Source organism: Podarcis tiliguerta (genome assembly GCF_965153285.1).
Source record: "Podarcis tiliguerta genome assembly, chromosome: 3".
Taxonomy (NCBI): domain Eukaryota; kingdom Metazoa; phylum Chordata; class Lepidosauria; order Squamata; family Lacertidae; genus Podarcis; species Podarcis tiliguerta.
The window spans coordinates 15,710,157-15,727,662 of NC_139536.1; the positions used below are offsets into that span (position 1 = coordinate 15,710,157).

Below are 17,506 nucleotides of genomic sequence, written 5' to 3' on the forward strand. Positions count from 1 at the left end.
AGAAGAGAAGACTCCCTGGAAAAGACCCTGATGTTGGGAAAGATGGAGGGCACAAGGAGAAGGAGACGACAGAGGACGAGATGGTTGGACAGTGTTCTTGAAGCTACCAGCATGAGTTTGACCAAACTGCAGGAGGCAGTGGAAGACAGGAGTGCCTGGCGTGCTCTGGTCCATGGGGTCACGAAGAGTCGGACACGACTAAACAACAACAAAGGAAGAAGGCGCCAGAGCTTTCGCTGGGGGAAAGGCTAGCCGATTCCGAGCCATGTGTTTTTCGCTCCCCACTTAATAATCAATATCCTCGTGTCCAGCGCCTAAGGAGGAGTTCTGTGAGACCCAAAAGGTCGCTCCCTACGGGGTGACTTCCAGATCCTATTACACTACAGGCAGTCGCCTGTTGGCGGGCGGACGCCTGCCTGCCCTGCCCGTCCCTGAAGGCAGCTCCGTCACCTCGCCATAGGACCGGGAGGCGCGAGACGACAGGACCTCCCCCTCTCGCGCCCCAAAGCCGACTGAGGAGGCGAAGGACACGACGCAGTTATAAGGGCGCGCATGCGTGGCTCCCTCTGGCCTGCCCCGCCCACTAAGATTCCCTCGCGCCAAACGGGCAACCGTCGAGTGCGAGGGCAGGATGGGAAATGGAGGCCTCAGTTAGCGAGAGAGGCCGGGGAGCCGAAGGGGCTTCGGAACGGCTGAGCCGCCAGGTTGAGGTGAGTCGGGCGCGTCTCCCCCCCTTCCTCCGACTGAGGCGAGCCCGGGGAAGGGGCTTCCAGTCCGTGCGGGCTGGCGGAGGGGGCGCAGCGACCCCTCCCATAATGCGTCTTGCGAGAAGGCTGAGAGAAAGCCGGCGACGGCTGCCGGCACGTACTTTGCAATAGGCTAGTCCTCATGGAGCCGCGTCGCCTACTCGGAGGGCGCTAAATTCAGTGGGGGGGGGGTTAAGGGTGCAGGAGGAGAGAGGACTCCTCCCGAGCCCCCTTTTTTAAAAAAGCAACTGGCTGTGAAGGAGGGCGGGGTCGGTCGGTGGGATGAGGAGGATGTTCTGGCAGGTGCAGCTTGTCCCTAGGAAGCTGCTCCCCTGTGGAACTCCCTGCCACAAGATGTGGCGGTGACCCCTTGCTGGAGGTGGCTTTCAGTGGGTAGGTTTCTTGCAGGGATAAGGCTGTCGGCAGCAAAAGGGAAGGTCGCAGCGTTTGCGCCTTGTTAATTCAGAGAGAAGGCGAGTAAGAGGCAGCCCGATAGGAGATCATGAAGAAAGTGGGTTTCTCTGCCTCTCCTAACACCAGGACTCGCGTGGACAGACAAAAGAAAGTACCTCACGCCGTGTGTTGCTAAATTACAGAATTCGCTCCCGCAGGATGTAGTGTTTGCCACCAACTTGGATGGCTTTAAAAGAGAATGAGACAAATTCATGGAGGAGGAGGAGGCTATCAATGGCTACTAGCTGTGGTGGCTGTGTTCTGCCTTGCATGGTCAGAGGTAGTAATGCTTCTGAATATCAGTGGCTTGTAGATTTCCCACAGGCACCTAGTTGGCAGCTGTGAGAACAGGATGCTGGACTAGGTAACCCTTGACTCTATGCTACTTTAGCATATTGACCTCAAAAACGTGTTTTCTCCATGGTTATTCATTTGCAGTGAAAGACTGTTTTACTTGGTACTTAATAGTGGGCTGTTAAATTCAGTTTTTAAGAAATCAGATTTGCATGCTTGAATTCAACTTTAATTTTAAACACTCTATTTTTAATTGATATTAAAATAATTAGTTAAATTGTTAATTTTGTTCCATTCTAACTTAACAGGATTTTTACATGCTAAGACTGCTTTCTAGTCTGCAGTGTGTTGGTTAATGCAGCACAGAGAGCAGAAGAGAATCATTTTTCAACAGAACGTGCATCTTAGGCATCATAGGTTTTGCATTCCAATTGCAGGTGCAGAAAATGCAAGCAGCAGTTCGGTGGTAACTTAAATAAAGTCTGACCTAGAGCCTTAATGCAAGTATGCATGTGCAACTTCCATATTTGCATGTCCATGCTGTTGATGGTTATCTTAATTCCTCTGTAAGGCAAGAGCACAGATTCCATTTCAGACAAGGATTTAATTCTTGGGGCCCTACAATCTTCAAGTCACCTTAATAGACTGTTAAACATTACTTTTAATCATATTTTCCAGTTTCTTTCCCGGACCTTGTTAAATTGACTTTGCCATAGCCTTGAGTAAGCAATTTACACCACACCTGACAATTAGTTTTATAACTAGTTCTCAAAGAGAATTGAATTGCTCTTTATTACTGAATTGGGCTCCTCAAATGGCGCAGGCTAAAAATCTAAATCTAGTAGTCATGTTTTGCTCTTTCATGAAAAGGCCTGTGTTCTTGGAGATGAACTGTACCAGAATACACAACGTCCTTCGGCAAAGCACACAGGTTCCTTTCTAGGTGGAGAACAAGTATAAAGATAAACAAGACAGTCCTTATGTAAACAGAGGAAGGAACTTGTAAATCTGAAGAAAATGACCCTCATAATATACCCACAATATTCTTACTGAAACCTTACCCAAGTTAAGCAGCAGATTGTGAAACCTTTATTCTGAATGTGGTTGGTTAATTGTTGATGCAGGAGAAGTCTTTTAAGTTGTGGTGACCCCTCAAAAGGGTATAAATTCAAAGGGTGGATCCCAAGATTGTACTAATACGATTCTTCTGTTGGCAAAAGTGTTTCTGCTTACTGGATACAGCAATCTCCCATTTCCTTCCCCCCACCATGCTGGGGTTTTTTCTGACATTTTGGAGCATATTTGGCACAGAAGGGGGGGGGGGAGACCCTTTGCATTAGTGGGAGACTTTGTGCTGGCTTCCACTAGCAGCACAACAGGTTAGTTGAATCTAGCCCAAAGTGTTGGGCCAGTATAACTCTGTATCCACATAATTTTTTAAGATGCTTTGATAATTAATTAAAAAAAAAAACTTTAACATACTGTTTGGCCAGTACAGAAGACTTTTCGAAGACTTGTAATACCTGTCTCAATAACCTAGCTTCATTATCTTAACCACATACACTTGTGTTCATATTGGTATTCTACCATTTTCTCTTGCACCCCCTCATTTTCAAGCCAATGTGTTGAAAAATTTTAGTGTATTATTTTTAAAAATAAGGTTTCATGCATTTCCATTTTCACTTAGCTCATAGGTTCCTAGCCCTAGAGTTCTTAGTTAAATATAGGTGACATTCTGTGTAGATCTTCATTGTCCATCTCCCTTCTAATAAATTAATTATCGCTCTAATAATGTCGGTCTAATTGCAAAATATTACCTTGTTCTTTCATCAGTATTTTGTGTAATTCTATAGCATGAACAAGTTTTTGAAGACCAGTATTCGTAGTTTAAAAAAATTAAATGGTCTATCTTTAGGGATATCTTCATAATTTTAAATATTAAGGTACTTTTTAATCCGTGGGCGTCTTTATGTCACACCTGTAACTTTTTATATGGCAAATGATTCTTCAAGACTAAAGACACAAGGGAAATATCAAATTTTTGTGCTGTATCGAGACTATCTATAGGATGGATGATTCCCACATATTTTCAGGTTAAGCAGTCTTTCAGGATACTTTGCATTTAACAAATGGGTTCTGGTAACTTTTTCTTAGTGAGCAGGAACTTCCAGCAGTTTCAGTTCGATAGATATTTTTGAGTAAATATTGAAAAAGCAGTGGATGGAAGTAGTCACATCATACGTTAGCTTTCTCAGTATTTGTCTGTTAAGTTTACGTTGGTGTTACTTTAGTTATATTTTTTTGTTTTTAAAAGCAGAGGCATCATGCATAATTCCAGTTTTAAGTGAAGCAAGAAAGATTAATGGACGCTATGAAGATACCAAAACCGCTCTACGCTTTTGCAGTTTTTACATGTGCTGCTATTTATGCGGTATATGTAAAATGGCATTTGGACTTTAAAACAAAAGCTGCCGTCAATGATTTGGAAAGCCAGCTCAAAAGTGAAACGTCAAGAACAGATCAGGAAGTTCTTTATGGAATCATGTTTGATGCTGGAAGCACTGGGACTCGAATACACATATTCAAATTCACACAAAAGCCAAAAGGTAGGCTAACATATTTCAGTTCAACTGCAAAATTTGTATTGGGACAGTACCTTTATTAGAGCAACTGAAATGTCGCAGGACAGCATGCAAGTTTTTGAGTTCTCAACAGTTCTTCATCAGGCTAGATAAAGTGGGGGCAAGGAGAGAGAAAAAATGGTTGCTGATAAAGCCAGGAGCCTGCATTTTGTAAGAGTCTTAAGATAAAATGTGTGAGTAGGCACAAGAGGCTTTGTAAGTGCTATGCAGGTTTTAGGTGTGAAGACATAGGTCCTCAGACCAGTTCTGTTGTGTTATCTGTATTATGGCAACATAGTTTGCAAGGCTTCATTACTTCAGGATGAAAGGGATGTGTTGCTAGTGAAACATAGCCAATAGCTAGTTCTTTATCTTAATTTTTATTCTGTACACCTAACCTGGAGCCATTGATATCTCTGGGGATGGAGGAGCTTAGCTGAGATCTAATTCAAAGGCTGAATTTGAACATTGCCTTCTGATGATGCAGCCTAATTACAGTGTTCATATTAGCCATTAATGTTAACCATATTTTGTAGCAGGGTTTCACGTTAATCCCTGGACAGTGGCGTTGGCCTTCAGTGTATACATTTTTTTTAATTGTAGATTAACTCAATTCTCTTGCACTTCTTTAACAGAAATTCCTAAATTAATCCATACCACATTCAGAGCACTAACGCCAGGACTTTCTGCATATGCTGACAGTGTTGATAAGGTAATTTGAACTTTACTCATCAAGAGAATATGTCTGTGATTCTCACTTTCTGTAATGTGAAAATTCAGCAATTTATGCTACAATCCTATCCATACTTTCCTGGGAGTAAGCACCACAGAACACACAGACACTTACTGTGTAAACATATAGGCAGTGGCACTATCCAGTTGACACTTTTCCAGTCACTAGGTTACAGAAATACTGTGCGTACATTCTGTTAAATAGCACTACACTTGGTACTTCAACAAGATGCCCAAGTCTTGTGGATTTGCAGCTTTGAAAGGCTTGTCCTACCAGTTTGTAGGACATTGTGAAGTTCCCCTGTGAAGGCTGTTGTGACATTGTGCTAAAGGACCAAGTTATAAATTAGAGGTTCTTTTAGCTTCAAAATGTCACTGCTGAGCGGTAGGAACAGAGCCTAGCCTTGGCACTCAGGACTACTCATGTCAAACAGCTGCAACCAAAGTACTTAACACAGACTGACGTGCCCTGGAGAGGCCTCTATAACTTCCCTTCACCTTTAGCCCTCAGGCCAGAGGCTCTGCACCCTTGCTTTATTTTGGCTAAAGACTGATGCACGATCTCAGAATGGTGGTGGCCAAAAAGATCTTCATGTATCTCGAACTGGAAAATGGGAAGTGATGAGCAAAACATGAATACTAGTGTGTGTGTGTGTGTGTATCTCTACCAAAGTCTTCATTTTTTAAGTGCTAAAATAGAAGCACGTTTATTTATCTGTCTGTCTATCTATCTATCTCTCCAGAGTGCTCAAGGAATAAATGAGCTACTGACAGTTGCTAAAGAAGATGTTCCTCTGGAATTGTGGAAGTCCACTCCTTTGGTCCTTAAAGCAACAGCTGGCTTAAGACTGCTGCCAAAAGAAAAAGCACAGAAATTGCTGGATAAGGTACTTTGCTTCTGCTGTCTTTTGTAACTAAGTTAGCTGCACATATTATATACACTATGGTGTCAGTCTCGCTGAAATATCCCAACATCCGTACTTCCGTCCACTAGCTAATAAACTCTGAGGCATAAAAGTGAACAGCACAATCTGAAAGGACGGCTGCATCATAACAGGGTGCAGTTAACAGTCTGGAGACTGAAATATAAAATACATAGCTGAACTGGGCTTCCTCATTATGCACTTTGGAAAGAATATATCTGTAAATTCCAAACATGCAGGGTGGATTACAACAGCAGACTTGCAAAGTTAGCAACAACCTTCTTTAAACCTTGGAGGGGGGGAGTCTGTGACATGATAGCTAAATGAAAAAAAATCCAGAGTATCAAGATAAAATCCAGGATAACATAGCTCACCAAAAATAAAAGTGAACAGAAGCTAGTCTAGGTTTTCTGGTGAGGAACTCATGAAAGAAATGAAGGGAGTCATCATAATAAAAATTCTGCGGTAACACCCTCCTAACTACTCTGCAAATGCTGTGTTACTTTGTCTACAAATGCAAGCTTCCAAACCCTATCATAGCAGTTTTGCCTGGTTAATCACCACTTCTCCATAAGAATGTGATCCTCATCTGGGCTGCTACGAGGAAATGGTTTATAAATGCTGTACGTGCTTTTTTGTGGGTGTGGAAGGGTGCTTTTTTAAAACACTAAAAAATTTAGTCTTATTTCAAATTTAGGTAAAGGACATCTTTCAAGAATCTCCGTTCCTTGTAAGGAGTGACTGTGTCTCTGTAATGGATGGAACAGATGAAGGTAAGGATCTTGCTTTTGTCCGCAATTAAGCAAATTTTCATTTCAGTGGTTTCATAAAATTACTTATAATTCGGCAATAAAATCTGAACCTCTGTGAAACTCAAAGAAGTTGTTGTTGCTGCTAAATAGTTACACAGCACTGTATCTTCATGTGGCAAGTACAGAGCAAAACAAACAAATAAGCAAGTCTATGCCTCAGTGAACTTGCAATCGAAGACCAGCAAAGGCAAGGCAATTTCCATTCCTCCTCCAGCTTTGTTAGTTTTTTTCCATTCAGCCAGACAGCACTCCCTGCCACTGAGTTCTTGCAGGTCTGTTTTGAGAGGTCCCCCTTAGGTTTTTTCCTTAAGATTTGTACTTTTTTAAACCTCAGGGTCCACCCGAATCTGCCAATTCCTCCCATGTGTGGGCAGGTGCTGCAATTTTGGCTCCATAATAGGATGCATTCTCCCCTGAAGATAAGCTATTTGTTGAAGCATGCATCACTTCCATTTGCTTACACTAATGAATCTTCTCTGCCATTCTCTTGCTCATTTGTTCAGTTTGGAGAGACCCTAACTGAGCAAACATGTTCTGTTTATGCATTCATGTATTATTTATATTGATTACTAGAAGTGGAAAACCACTTCGTGTCTATTCACATAATTTCAATTTTTTTAAACCAGGTATTTCAGCATGGATCACTGTCAACTTCTTAACAGGTATCTATTGAAGTAAATTGTGATCTGTTAATGATGAGCCTTATGTTTTCTAATTATTTATGTGTTAAATACATATTCTGCCCTTCCTCCCAAAGGAGCCCAGGGCAGCAATTTTCTGGCAATATATGTCATGCTGTGATCCTTAGTAAGTGTATAAATTGGCATTTATTCTGTAAAACTACAAGATTCTCAGTGTAATTTCATGCATTTTTACTTGGAAGTACTGCTGTGTTCAATGGGGCTTACTCCCAGATAAGTTCAAATATAATTGTAACTTCCTGAAGATGGTCTGCTTTCAAATCATATATGCATTTATAAAGTAATATGTCGGCAATAGAGGTAAATAAAACAGCTGTATGTTATGACCTTGTAATACAAAAAATACACTTCTTGCTTTTGCACCGTAAGTACAAATATTTAGCAGTGTTTCAGAGCAGGGTGGCACATAACACATTGCTTACTCAGCAGCTAGTTATTTTGAGTTGCTGAAAAAAGTAATATTTGCAAATGTATTTTTAAAAGATGCCCATTTAAAATTCTTAGGCAGTAAATCCTTATTTACTTCTGAGTAGGTATGGTTAGGATTGCTCTTTTAAAAGAAATTATTCAATAGGATCTCACATTTTGTTCATAGAGCATAATTCCATGCAGATGCTGTGCCTGAGATATAATGACTAAACACACTATTAACTTTGTTTTTTCAAATAATACATTTCAGATAGCTTGAATACTCCAAGAAAGAAGTGTGTAGGAATGCTGGATTTAGGAGGTGGCTCAATTCAGATCACATTTCGCCCAAGCACTAAGGTAACAAGAACACAGGTCCCCTTAGTCATGTCTGTTGTAATGAAGGACCAATTGATGTGTTGCTTTGTTCCCTTTGCTCTGCTTCCAGTTTGATTTTTGAGTGTCAAACATATTGCTTGGAGTGTATATTCAGAACTTTGTGCTTGAGAAGAAGCAGGTTGACCTTTCATTCCGGCATTTCCCCCTTCAAGCAACACTTTGCCCTGGGCTTTAAGGCTGTAGAGCTGAACACACAAGCTGTTACCCTAGTATGATTCAATAACTTTGTGATATGGACTGTTCGGTTCTATTTATCCATGCAAGTTTTTCCACAGAGTTCACACAATGCCCTCATCAAAATGCCACCCACCACTTCATCTGGATTTACTGTTTCTGTTGTTTGTTGTTTGTGGAGGGAAACCGTGGAACATCATTTTGTTGAGGAGGGTGTCATGTGGCTGCTATGTAAAACATATGTGCATGAGCACCACCAGCTCCACAAGAAACAGTCATACTTTATAACAAGTGATGTTCCTAAACTAACCTACCTCATAGGGTGGTTGTGAGGGTAAAATGGGGGAAGGGATGGAACTTCCCCTGAGTCCCTGTCATGGGAAAATGGGAAGATATAAATAAATAAATTAAAAACAACAATAATATCTGAGCTCCTTGAAGGAAAGGTGAGAGAGAAATGTAATAAACTTTCAGATATTTCAGCTACCAGTTCTAAACATGTATGAGCCACACTTTGTCATTTATTTGAACTGGAAAGTGCCATTAGAAGGGGTTGGTATTACACCAGATTTCCTAACACACACAATAACCTGCACATTCTTTTTTCTACATTCAACTTGATAGGATGCTCAAAGCCAAGTTTTCCCGCTTATTTTTTTATGGTACTTACGATGCCTGGCTACATAAAGACCATAAAGTTCTAAACCCTTCAGAACACTCTTGTTCAACACTCATGAAATCATTGAGTTTCTTATTTTGCTTTGCTTTGTATGGAGCATTCATGGAGTGTTCAATTTCTTTCTCTTTATAGACCGCCCTGGAGAGCTCCCCTGCTGGTCGCATCACTTCATTTCAGATGTTTAACACCACATACCAGCTGTATTCACACAGGTTAGTTGTGAGTAGGAACGGGCAAGTCTATCCATTTTAGTTTCTCATTTTTCCACTCTAAAATTCCGTTCAGCACATTTCCCCATTTTTAAAGGTCCTTGTGAAAATTCACCTGCATTTCAGTTGTGAATTTCTCCTATTATCTTCTTTGGCGATCACACATAGCCGAGTAAGATTGTCTTCCATGAACATGGTCTTAACAGTGAGTCCGTAAGTGACTGTGGAGGCCAATTCTGGATCCACACGTCCTTCCATGTTGGGGTCAAAGATATCCAAATGGGAGTTGATCATGGTGAGGGTTTGCCAAGCATGCCTTCCTTTTAGCACATTTCTCCCTTAGATCCTGAGTTTGAGTATCTTCAAAGTCCATGACGCCTTTGGTAAAGGCTGTTCTCCAATTGAAGCGGTCGCAGGCCAGTGTTTCCCAGTTGTCAGTGTTTATACTACTTTTTAAAAATTTGCCTAATACACACATTTATACAAAGTGATAGTCCCTAATATTTCTGGTTTTGTACAATACTTTCACTAATATATGCATTTTTATGCACACTTTACCCTGGTATATCCTAAGAGATTGCTTTTTTTCATATAAAACATACAGTGGTGCCTCGCAAGACGAATGCCTCGCAAGACGGAAAACCCGCAAGATGAAAGGGTTTTCCATCTGCAGAGGCGCTTCGCAAGACGAATTTCCGTATGGGCTTGCTTCGCAAGACGAAAATTGACGAAAAAATTTGGGGTTTTTTTTTTTGCTCCAAAACCCCTTTTTCTGAATCGCTAAGCTGCTAAAAGCATTTTAGCAGCAAAACCGCTAATCCCTTAAGCCTTAAAAAGCCGTTTTTAGCCCTTAAAGTGCCAATAGCGCTAATAGCGCTAATCCGTCAATGGGCTTGCTTCGCAAGACGAAAAAACCGCAAGACGAAAAGACTCGCGGAACGGATTCTTTTCGTCTTGCGAGGCACCACTGTAGTTTCTATCTCTGGCGCAAAAAACAATTGTTCATATTTTCTGACAGTTTAAAACCCTTATAGCTGCCAACCTAATTGCCAACTTAATAGCTGCCAATAGCAGATTCTGTTTCTGTGTGTGTATTATTTACAGTGGTACCTCTGGTTACGTACTTAATTCGTTCCAGAGGTCCGTTCTTAAGCTGAAACTGTTCTTAACCTGAGGCACCACTTTAGTTAATGTGGCCTCCCGCTGCTGCTGCTGCTGCACCGCCGCCGCCGCCGCGCAATTTCTGTTCTCATCCTGAAGCAAAGTTCTTAACCAGAGGTACTATTTCTGGGTTAGTGGAGTCTGTAACCTGAAGCATATGTAACCCGAGGTACCACTGTATTTAGAGACGACCCTACCATGTAGCAATAAAAATGAACTCTGCCTCAGTGCCAAGAGTGTTGAGTTTGATCATGTTTTACCTCCTCCCCAGTTACTTGGGACTTGGGTTAATGTCGGCAAGGCTGGCGATTTTAGGAGGAGTTGAAGGTCAAGCCTGTAAGTATTGCACATTAAGCTTGAGTGATGAGGATTTTAGATTTTTAGATGCTTCTGTTTAACCTGAGCTTTGTGCTATATAGGTAACTTAACCAAATAGCAACCCATCTTTGTAGATAAAGGATCTTGCCAGCTTTTCTTTCTACTGTGTCTGCTTGATAGCTAGAAAATTGATGCTAAAATTATATCTATTTGATCATTATGTCTGAAAAAAATATAAGATTCCTGCTGCCTCTCAAGTAAAGGATGAAGGTTGTGCAGTTGTAGGAACAGGATTTAAATGTTCTGAGATTTGTGTGGCTGAATAGAGGGGCAGGGAAATGCTTTGTGGATGGGGAAGATCAAGATCTCCATATGAACCCTTTCCCCTTGTGTCAGTGCATTTCTTTCCCTTTTACAGTAAAGGAAGGTGAAGATCTTTCAAGTTCCTGCTTATCGCCTGGTTTCCAGGGTGAATGGGAGCATGCCAAGATAATATACAAAATTAAAGGGCAGAAGGCAGGTATAGTAACTGGTCATCTCTTCATTTGGTAATGCACATTTCCCTTCAGTATCTCCATTAACTTCGATCGGGAATTGCCAGAGTGGCATGGGAAAGGAGAGAATTTTGAAAGTGGAAAGGGAGAATTTACTGAATTCTGTGCCCCTGCCAGTGATTACACTTTAGAGATATTGGGTCCTTATTTAATCAGAATGCTCTATACTGGGATTTCGTATTTCTGTTAAGTAATATTAGATATGTACTGTTGCCCGCTTGGCGTCCTTATAACTTCACTTGTTTACAATTGAACAATGTTCTAAAACTGTTTGCTCAGCAAATCTCACATACTTGAATGTCATCACTAAAGTTGAATTATTAAGGGTGTTTCCCCCCTGCTTTTAGGAAAACCTCTCTTCGAATCATGTTCCGATGAAATAGCAAAACTGATCAGCACGAAGGTTCATAGGACAGATGAAGTAAAGGATTTGGATTTTTATGCCTTTTCCTACTATTACGATTTGGCAGTGGATGCTGGCTTAATAGGTAAAATTGCATTTGCTTTCGCTAGTAATATAAAGGTGATTGACAGTAGTGTTCTTGTTTGAGATTTAGGGACATGCGAAACTGCCTTATACAGAGACCATTTGGTCCATCTAGCTCAGTACTGTCTACACTGGCTGGCAGCCACCCTCCAGGATTTTAGGCAGGAGTCTTTTCCAGACTTACCTGGAGATGCCAGTGGGAATTGAACCTGGAACTTTCTGCTTGCAAGGCAGACACTGAGCCACTGAGCTATGGCCCTTCCCAAAGTGAGACAAACTCCCATATGAAATTGCTGAGCTAAAATTCATGTGTAGATATGACACAGTGTTCTGAAGAGAGATGACTAGCTCGCTACAGAAAGCAGCTGTTCTTTGTTAGGTGTTAATGTACCCTCTATAAATTTAAATGCAGTTGGAACTGAGTCACTCCCAGATTTAGCTGGCTCTTTTACTTTTCCCACTGGGTTTTTGCTTTCATTCAACACTGCAGAGTAATGGTGATCACATTTAGACTTCGTATTGCTGACTCCACTTTGTAATAATACTCCTCTTCTATACTGCGCTATTATACTGTATGAGAGCCAGTCTGGTATAGTAGTTAGTGTGTTTGACAAGGACCCGGGAGACCAGGGTTCAAATTCCCACTTGGCCATGAAGCTCATGGGTGACCTTGGGCCAGTTACTGCCTCTCAGCCTAACCTTCCTCACAGGGTTGTTTAATATTAAATGAGGAGGATTAACTGTGTACACAACCTTGAGCACCTTGGAGAAAAAAGTAGAATATAAATGCAGAAATAAATACTCCATCTACCCCTGGACATCAACTGCGGATAACACACTTTTGCATGTCTGAGATAGGTTTTGGCCCATGGTGAAAGTTTAAGCCCCAACCAATTTTTTAGTGTGTATGGCACTACAGGACACCTTATGGGCTGCAACAGAGTCAAGACCAGTTTTGAAATTTGTCACCGTTAACCCTACTAGCCAATTTTCTAAAAGCAAGTATAATGGAAGAGGAGTGAATTCAATAGACTTCTGATTCTTTCTGTTCCCACAAGTCAGCTTTATATAAACTGACTTCCTCCTGCTTCTGACTCCCAAGAAGCATTAAACTTCCTGAAATTACCAGGGACCTCCTTCGATCTCTCTCTGGAGTCCCATTGTCAGTGACAAATTATTATTATTATTATTATTATTATTATTATTATTATTAGTTTATTTAAATTTCATAACAGAAAAATACAAAATGAGAAGGCAAAAATGATCCCAGGAAGGCTTGCTTTATGCTTCATATTTTGTGCTCTTCACCGTTCACTGCAGTCCTTATTGTATCACATTACAATGAAAGAGCATAATGTGATTCTCTAGCACAACTGGGATGGCTGTAAACATAGCCTCTTTGTTGCCAGCATACTGTTACAACTGAACACAAAACTGTTAAGAGGTGTATTTTGCGGCATCACTTCCAGTGGCCAAAGTCTGCTGTTTTTCCCGTCATTCTTAGGAGCATTAGCAGTGATGCATCCAGACAGCTCTGCTCTGTCTCAGTACTTCCCATCCCCACAGTCAAGGTATGTAGGGTGCTTTGACTCATGTTGTTCCTCACCCCAAAACTGGTCCACATGGCTGGCAGAGATTGAGAAAGGATTAGTGTGACCAGTACAGTTGACATAGCTGGCTTCTTGTGGTGGGATGTAAAGAGAAGTACCTTCCTTCTTCAGGACTGCGTCTTTCCTGGATGTGCACTCTAGCAATTTAATTAGGAGAACAGAAAACCTCTTAACCTGTGCTTGCATGCATTCTTTCTTTCCTTTTTATGTGGGGTCATTCTGGCTAGATAGTTGTGCCATGGTGAGAGAAGAAAAAAGCTATCCCTGTACCAAACACAACCTGCAGCCAATAACTTATTCAGTCTCAATACAAGACAAACTATGTAGCGTCTGCCTCTAGCAAGGGCCTGGAACTCACTGATGATAAACTTGAGTCTTGTCTGTTTCACAATGGACTACAACTGTGGACTCAAAGAAAGGAATGTTCATCCATGTAGAAGGTTAGATCTTGGGAAGGAAGACCTCACTATATACCAGTGTACATCTTTGCCCTCCCCCCCCCAGCATGCTAGTTTTCTATGTGCATTTTTCTGAATGGAGGAGCATTTAATTATGTTCAGTCTGAAAGCCAGACGGGTTTGCCTCCCTCACTGAGCCCTAAGCTAAAAAGTTCAGTTTGAAATGCACAGAGCAATTACTGCTTAAATTATGCATTTAGACTACCTGTAGGCTGGGTGTTATTCCAGCACAACTCTTCCTTCTCTTCCTCTACAACTGAAGAGCCCCTTTTTTCTCTTTAGATAATGAAAAAGGAGGGACCCTAGCAGTTGGTGAATTTGAAGCTGTTGCAAAGAATGGTAAGCCACTTCGTCTTTCTATTTGCTTGCTTATGTGTGAACAAGGAAAGCATCATTAAGAGGTTGACAGTTAAAACTGTAGCCCACCGGAGGACCAGCACTGAAAATGTCACTGTTGCTATTATTAATTACCCACCCTTCAACCTACGATTCCAGGGTGGGTTGCAACATTGAAAACAGTATAAAATAACTTACCATCAGAAAAATAAAATGGGTCCTAAAACTATACACCTCAAGTGGCAAAAGTGTTGTGGAAATATAATCTGCTATTTGCTGCTCATTTTATCTATTTCCATCTCCAAAGTGTGTAAAACCATGGAAGATCAAGAAGGAGAGCATCCTTTTCTCTGCATGGATCTCACGTATGTCAGTTTGCTTTTGGAAGAACTAGGCTTTCCAAAGAGCCACGTTCTTAAGGTAATCATTCTTAACCACTGTATTTAGAGCTAAATGTGAGAACAAACATTAATTCTGCAGGTTTTGAAAAGGGAGGCACATACGGCAGTATTCAACTAACATGTCTTGTGATTGCAAGGATTTCTGCTTGCATAATATAATCTCCCCTCTTCTTTTCCTTCTGCTCATGCCCCACGCCCTCCCCAAATCTGCTGCAGAGGGTTGGGAAACCCCTAGAACAGATTAAGGTGACAGGAGAATTCCATTGTGCAAACAGAAATCCTTGTGTTGATGGAACATAGTGCTACTTTGAATACAGCCCTACTTGCAAATTTCCTCATTTAGAGTTGACTATGCAGTATCTTGAAATCTCGGTTTTGTTTTTTTAAATATTTTTCATCTTGTGACAACAAGGGCTTCAGTTAGTAGACCGCAAAGAGCTGGGGGTGGGAGTGGTGGAAGAGAGAGACTGAGGACTCTGCAGGAAGGAGGGAGTTTTGCCCAGAACATTACAGCTCCAGCACCAATTGCACACCAAGTTCTTAAACTACAAATCTCACTTCTATTTGCAGACTAATTTTTAACACATGCAGAATTTATTTTGAACATTGACTTTCCCCTTTTACCATTATGTAATCTAGGTGTCTATTGGATCACATGACCTTGTTTATTTAGAGAGCTAGTACACACATGCATATTCATCATTTAACTGAAATGCCAAGTGATAGCTTGTACTTCTGAATGGGCCATCATGGCTCCTACAAACTCAGAGAACATACATATACATATACAGCTGCAAATCATGAAGTACATAGGGGCCAAGTGACGAATGTGTGACGCAGGCAAGAAAACATAATCATTTCCAATATCTTTGTCCACTTTTCATTTTAGCTTGCTCGAAAAATCAACAACACTGAAACCAGCTGGGCTCTGGGAGCTATACTTCACTATATGGATTCACTTCACAAACTGCAATATTAGGGCTTTGGGAGCCTTGGGGATGCAGTGAGTCTGGCAGGATGTGATGTGGCAGCATTGTGGAAGCTAAGCAGGTGTGGACCTGGTCAGTTCCTTGGACCGGAGACTACTGGAAGCTGCACTACTGGAAGACTACTACTGTAAAAGCTATACATGTGTGTGTGTATTTCATAAATACATTTCAAAAGGCCTTGACCTCTTTCAGCAGGGAACTCAGGTGCTCTTTTTTGGTAGCTTAACATACCACTACTCTGTGAAATTGTGTACCTTTCTAAAAGTGTCACTTAAAGTTGGAGATGATAGTTCTGAACAGGACTAGGCCATGGCAGCTGAGATCCAAGTCTTGGGCAACATACCTGAGCTGAAATGGAATGAATGCAAAAATCACCCTGTGATTCATGATGAGAATATAGTCATGTTCTTCAGACTGCCAGGGGTACCTTCTTTCTCCTCCTCTGTCCACATTTGCCTAGTTTTCTGTATTGGGGACAGTTCATTACCTCCATTGCAGAATTTCTACAGTGTTTGTCATCAGGGATTTGGTCAGCCTTTCTGTCACAGCTTTTCAATGACGGGCAGCTTGAGGAAGGTTTCCTCCCCTTCTAGCTGTCCAACATCACCTGATCCTTCAATCAAGTGCTGACTCTACCTCCAGGACGAGTTAACTCTTTCTTGCATGCTTCTCCGCTGACCAGGAGGAAACTTCGCAGCAAGCCAAACCTGCCATTCTCTATCATGTTCTACAGTCTCTATGAGAAAAGCACATCATCCTCAGGCAGGCTTTTTGCCTTTCCAGCAAGCATTCTGAACCTAGTCTCAGAAACAAGTGTGACTTTTATATTGCATTGTGCGCGTGCATTTGGGGGAATTGCTTTTCTTTTCTTAAATGTATAGAAACTAACAAATGGTGTCTTTAAAAAAAAAATTTTTTTTTTTTTTGCTTTGTCCAACTTTACCAGTAGGCATTGAGATTTATCTTCTGAAACTCAGCATTTCTGTTCTTCATAGTCTGTACCATACTGGGTTATTTTGGCGGTGTTCTGGTGGTTTTAAGGCCTTTCCCACAATCTGAAGCCTGTTGGTGTCTCACTTGCTAGCAGCACACTGAATTCTTAGTGCTGAAATTGAATTGAATTTTAAATGAAAGCTTAAGAGCAAACTTCTGGCAGTTACAATGGCATGTTGGTGTCTCTCTGCTGGAAGATGGGTTTTGTCATGATGGAGACCCCAGTTGTGACCCAACCATTGGTTGTCCTACCAATGATAGCAAGCAGCCCCCGAACCTGTCTTTCTTAAAAATCTCGTTTACTTGAAAATATTAAAACCAGCCTGTGACCGTTCTTGCTATTTCTTCCTTTTTTCCAGTCTTATAGAACCCTCTTTAAATTCAAGAAGATATCTGTATATTCCCCAGTTCTTTTCCATATTTAGTTTTTTTACAGCAACTGCCTCCATTGGGATATCCAGCATGGAGTCTTACTTCTAGGAAATCCTTATGCCTTACTCGGACACTATACAGACTCTTTCTGATCATATTAGAGAATCCCTTGTGAACTTCATCTTTATCATAATACAGATAACATTGCCACCCATACAGTAGATCAAATCTTTTTAAGTCCAAGATACCTGCATCTTTCAAATCCATCCACTCCTTCATCCAGCCCAGACAGGCTGCCTCATAATACATTTTTAGGTCCAGCAGGGCAAACCCCACCCCCGTAGTCTTTGTGCCAATTTAAAAATTGTATTTAACCCTAGGTTTTTTTCTCTTGCCAGACAAAATGTGTTGTATCTTTTTTCCATTGTTTAAAGCAGTTGGTATTTCTGATCACAGGTAGGGATTGAAATAGGAAGATCATTTTTGATAACACATTCATTTTAAATGCAAAGATTCTTCCTAACTTTGCGAGGTTAACACAGTTCTATTTCTCCATGTCTTTCTTAACTTCAATCCAAGTTTTATTATACTTGGATGAGGTTTAATTTTTTAGAGGCGAGCCATACCCCCATATATTTTACTTTCTATTGAACATGGATTACAGAAAACAGGGCTA

The 17,506-nt window shown here is 41.2% G+C and overlaps 1 protein-coding gene across 3 annotated transcripts; it reads left to right on the plus strand.

The window, feature by feature from the left end:
- The first annotated feature begins 527 nt into the window (after positions 1-527).
- On the plus strand, positions 528-16,792 carry ENTPD6 (ectonucleoside triphosphate diphosphohydrolase 6). Of its 3 annotated transcripts, none has more exons than XR_014509394.1 (15): positions 528-710; positions 3,811-4,099; positions 4,750-4,826; positions 5,590-5,733; positions 6,467-6,542; positions 7,208-7,243; positions 7,962-8,050; positions 9,075-9,154; positions 10,584-10,648; positions 11,049-11,150; positions 11,532-11,672; positions 13,176-13,242; positions 14,022-14,078; positions 14,383-14,495; positions 15,366-16,792. XR_014509394.1 is itself a non-coding variant. In XM_083432887.1 (14 exons), exons 2-14 carry the CDS (start codon positions 3,856-3,858, stop codon positions 15,453-15,455), a joined length of 1,314 nt encoding a protein of 437 aa, XP_083289013.1. In that variant the 5' UTR covers positions 552-710; positions 3,811-3,855; the 3' UTR covers positions 15,456-16,792. The 3 variants fall into 3 exon arrangements, 1 of the variants encoding a protein (XP_083289013.1); XR_014509395.1 differs by having other exon boundaries at positions 552-710; positions 11,532-11,938; XM_083432887.1 differs by lacking the exon at positions 13,176-13,242 and having other exon boundaries at positions 552-710.
- Positions 16,793-17,506: the final 714 nt, after the last annotated feature.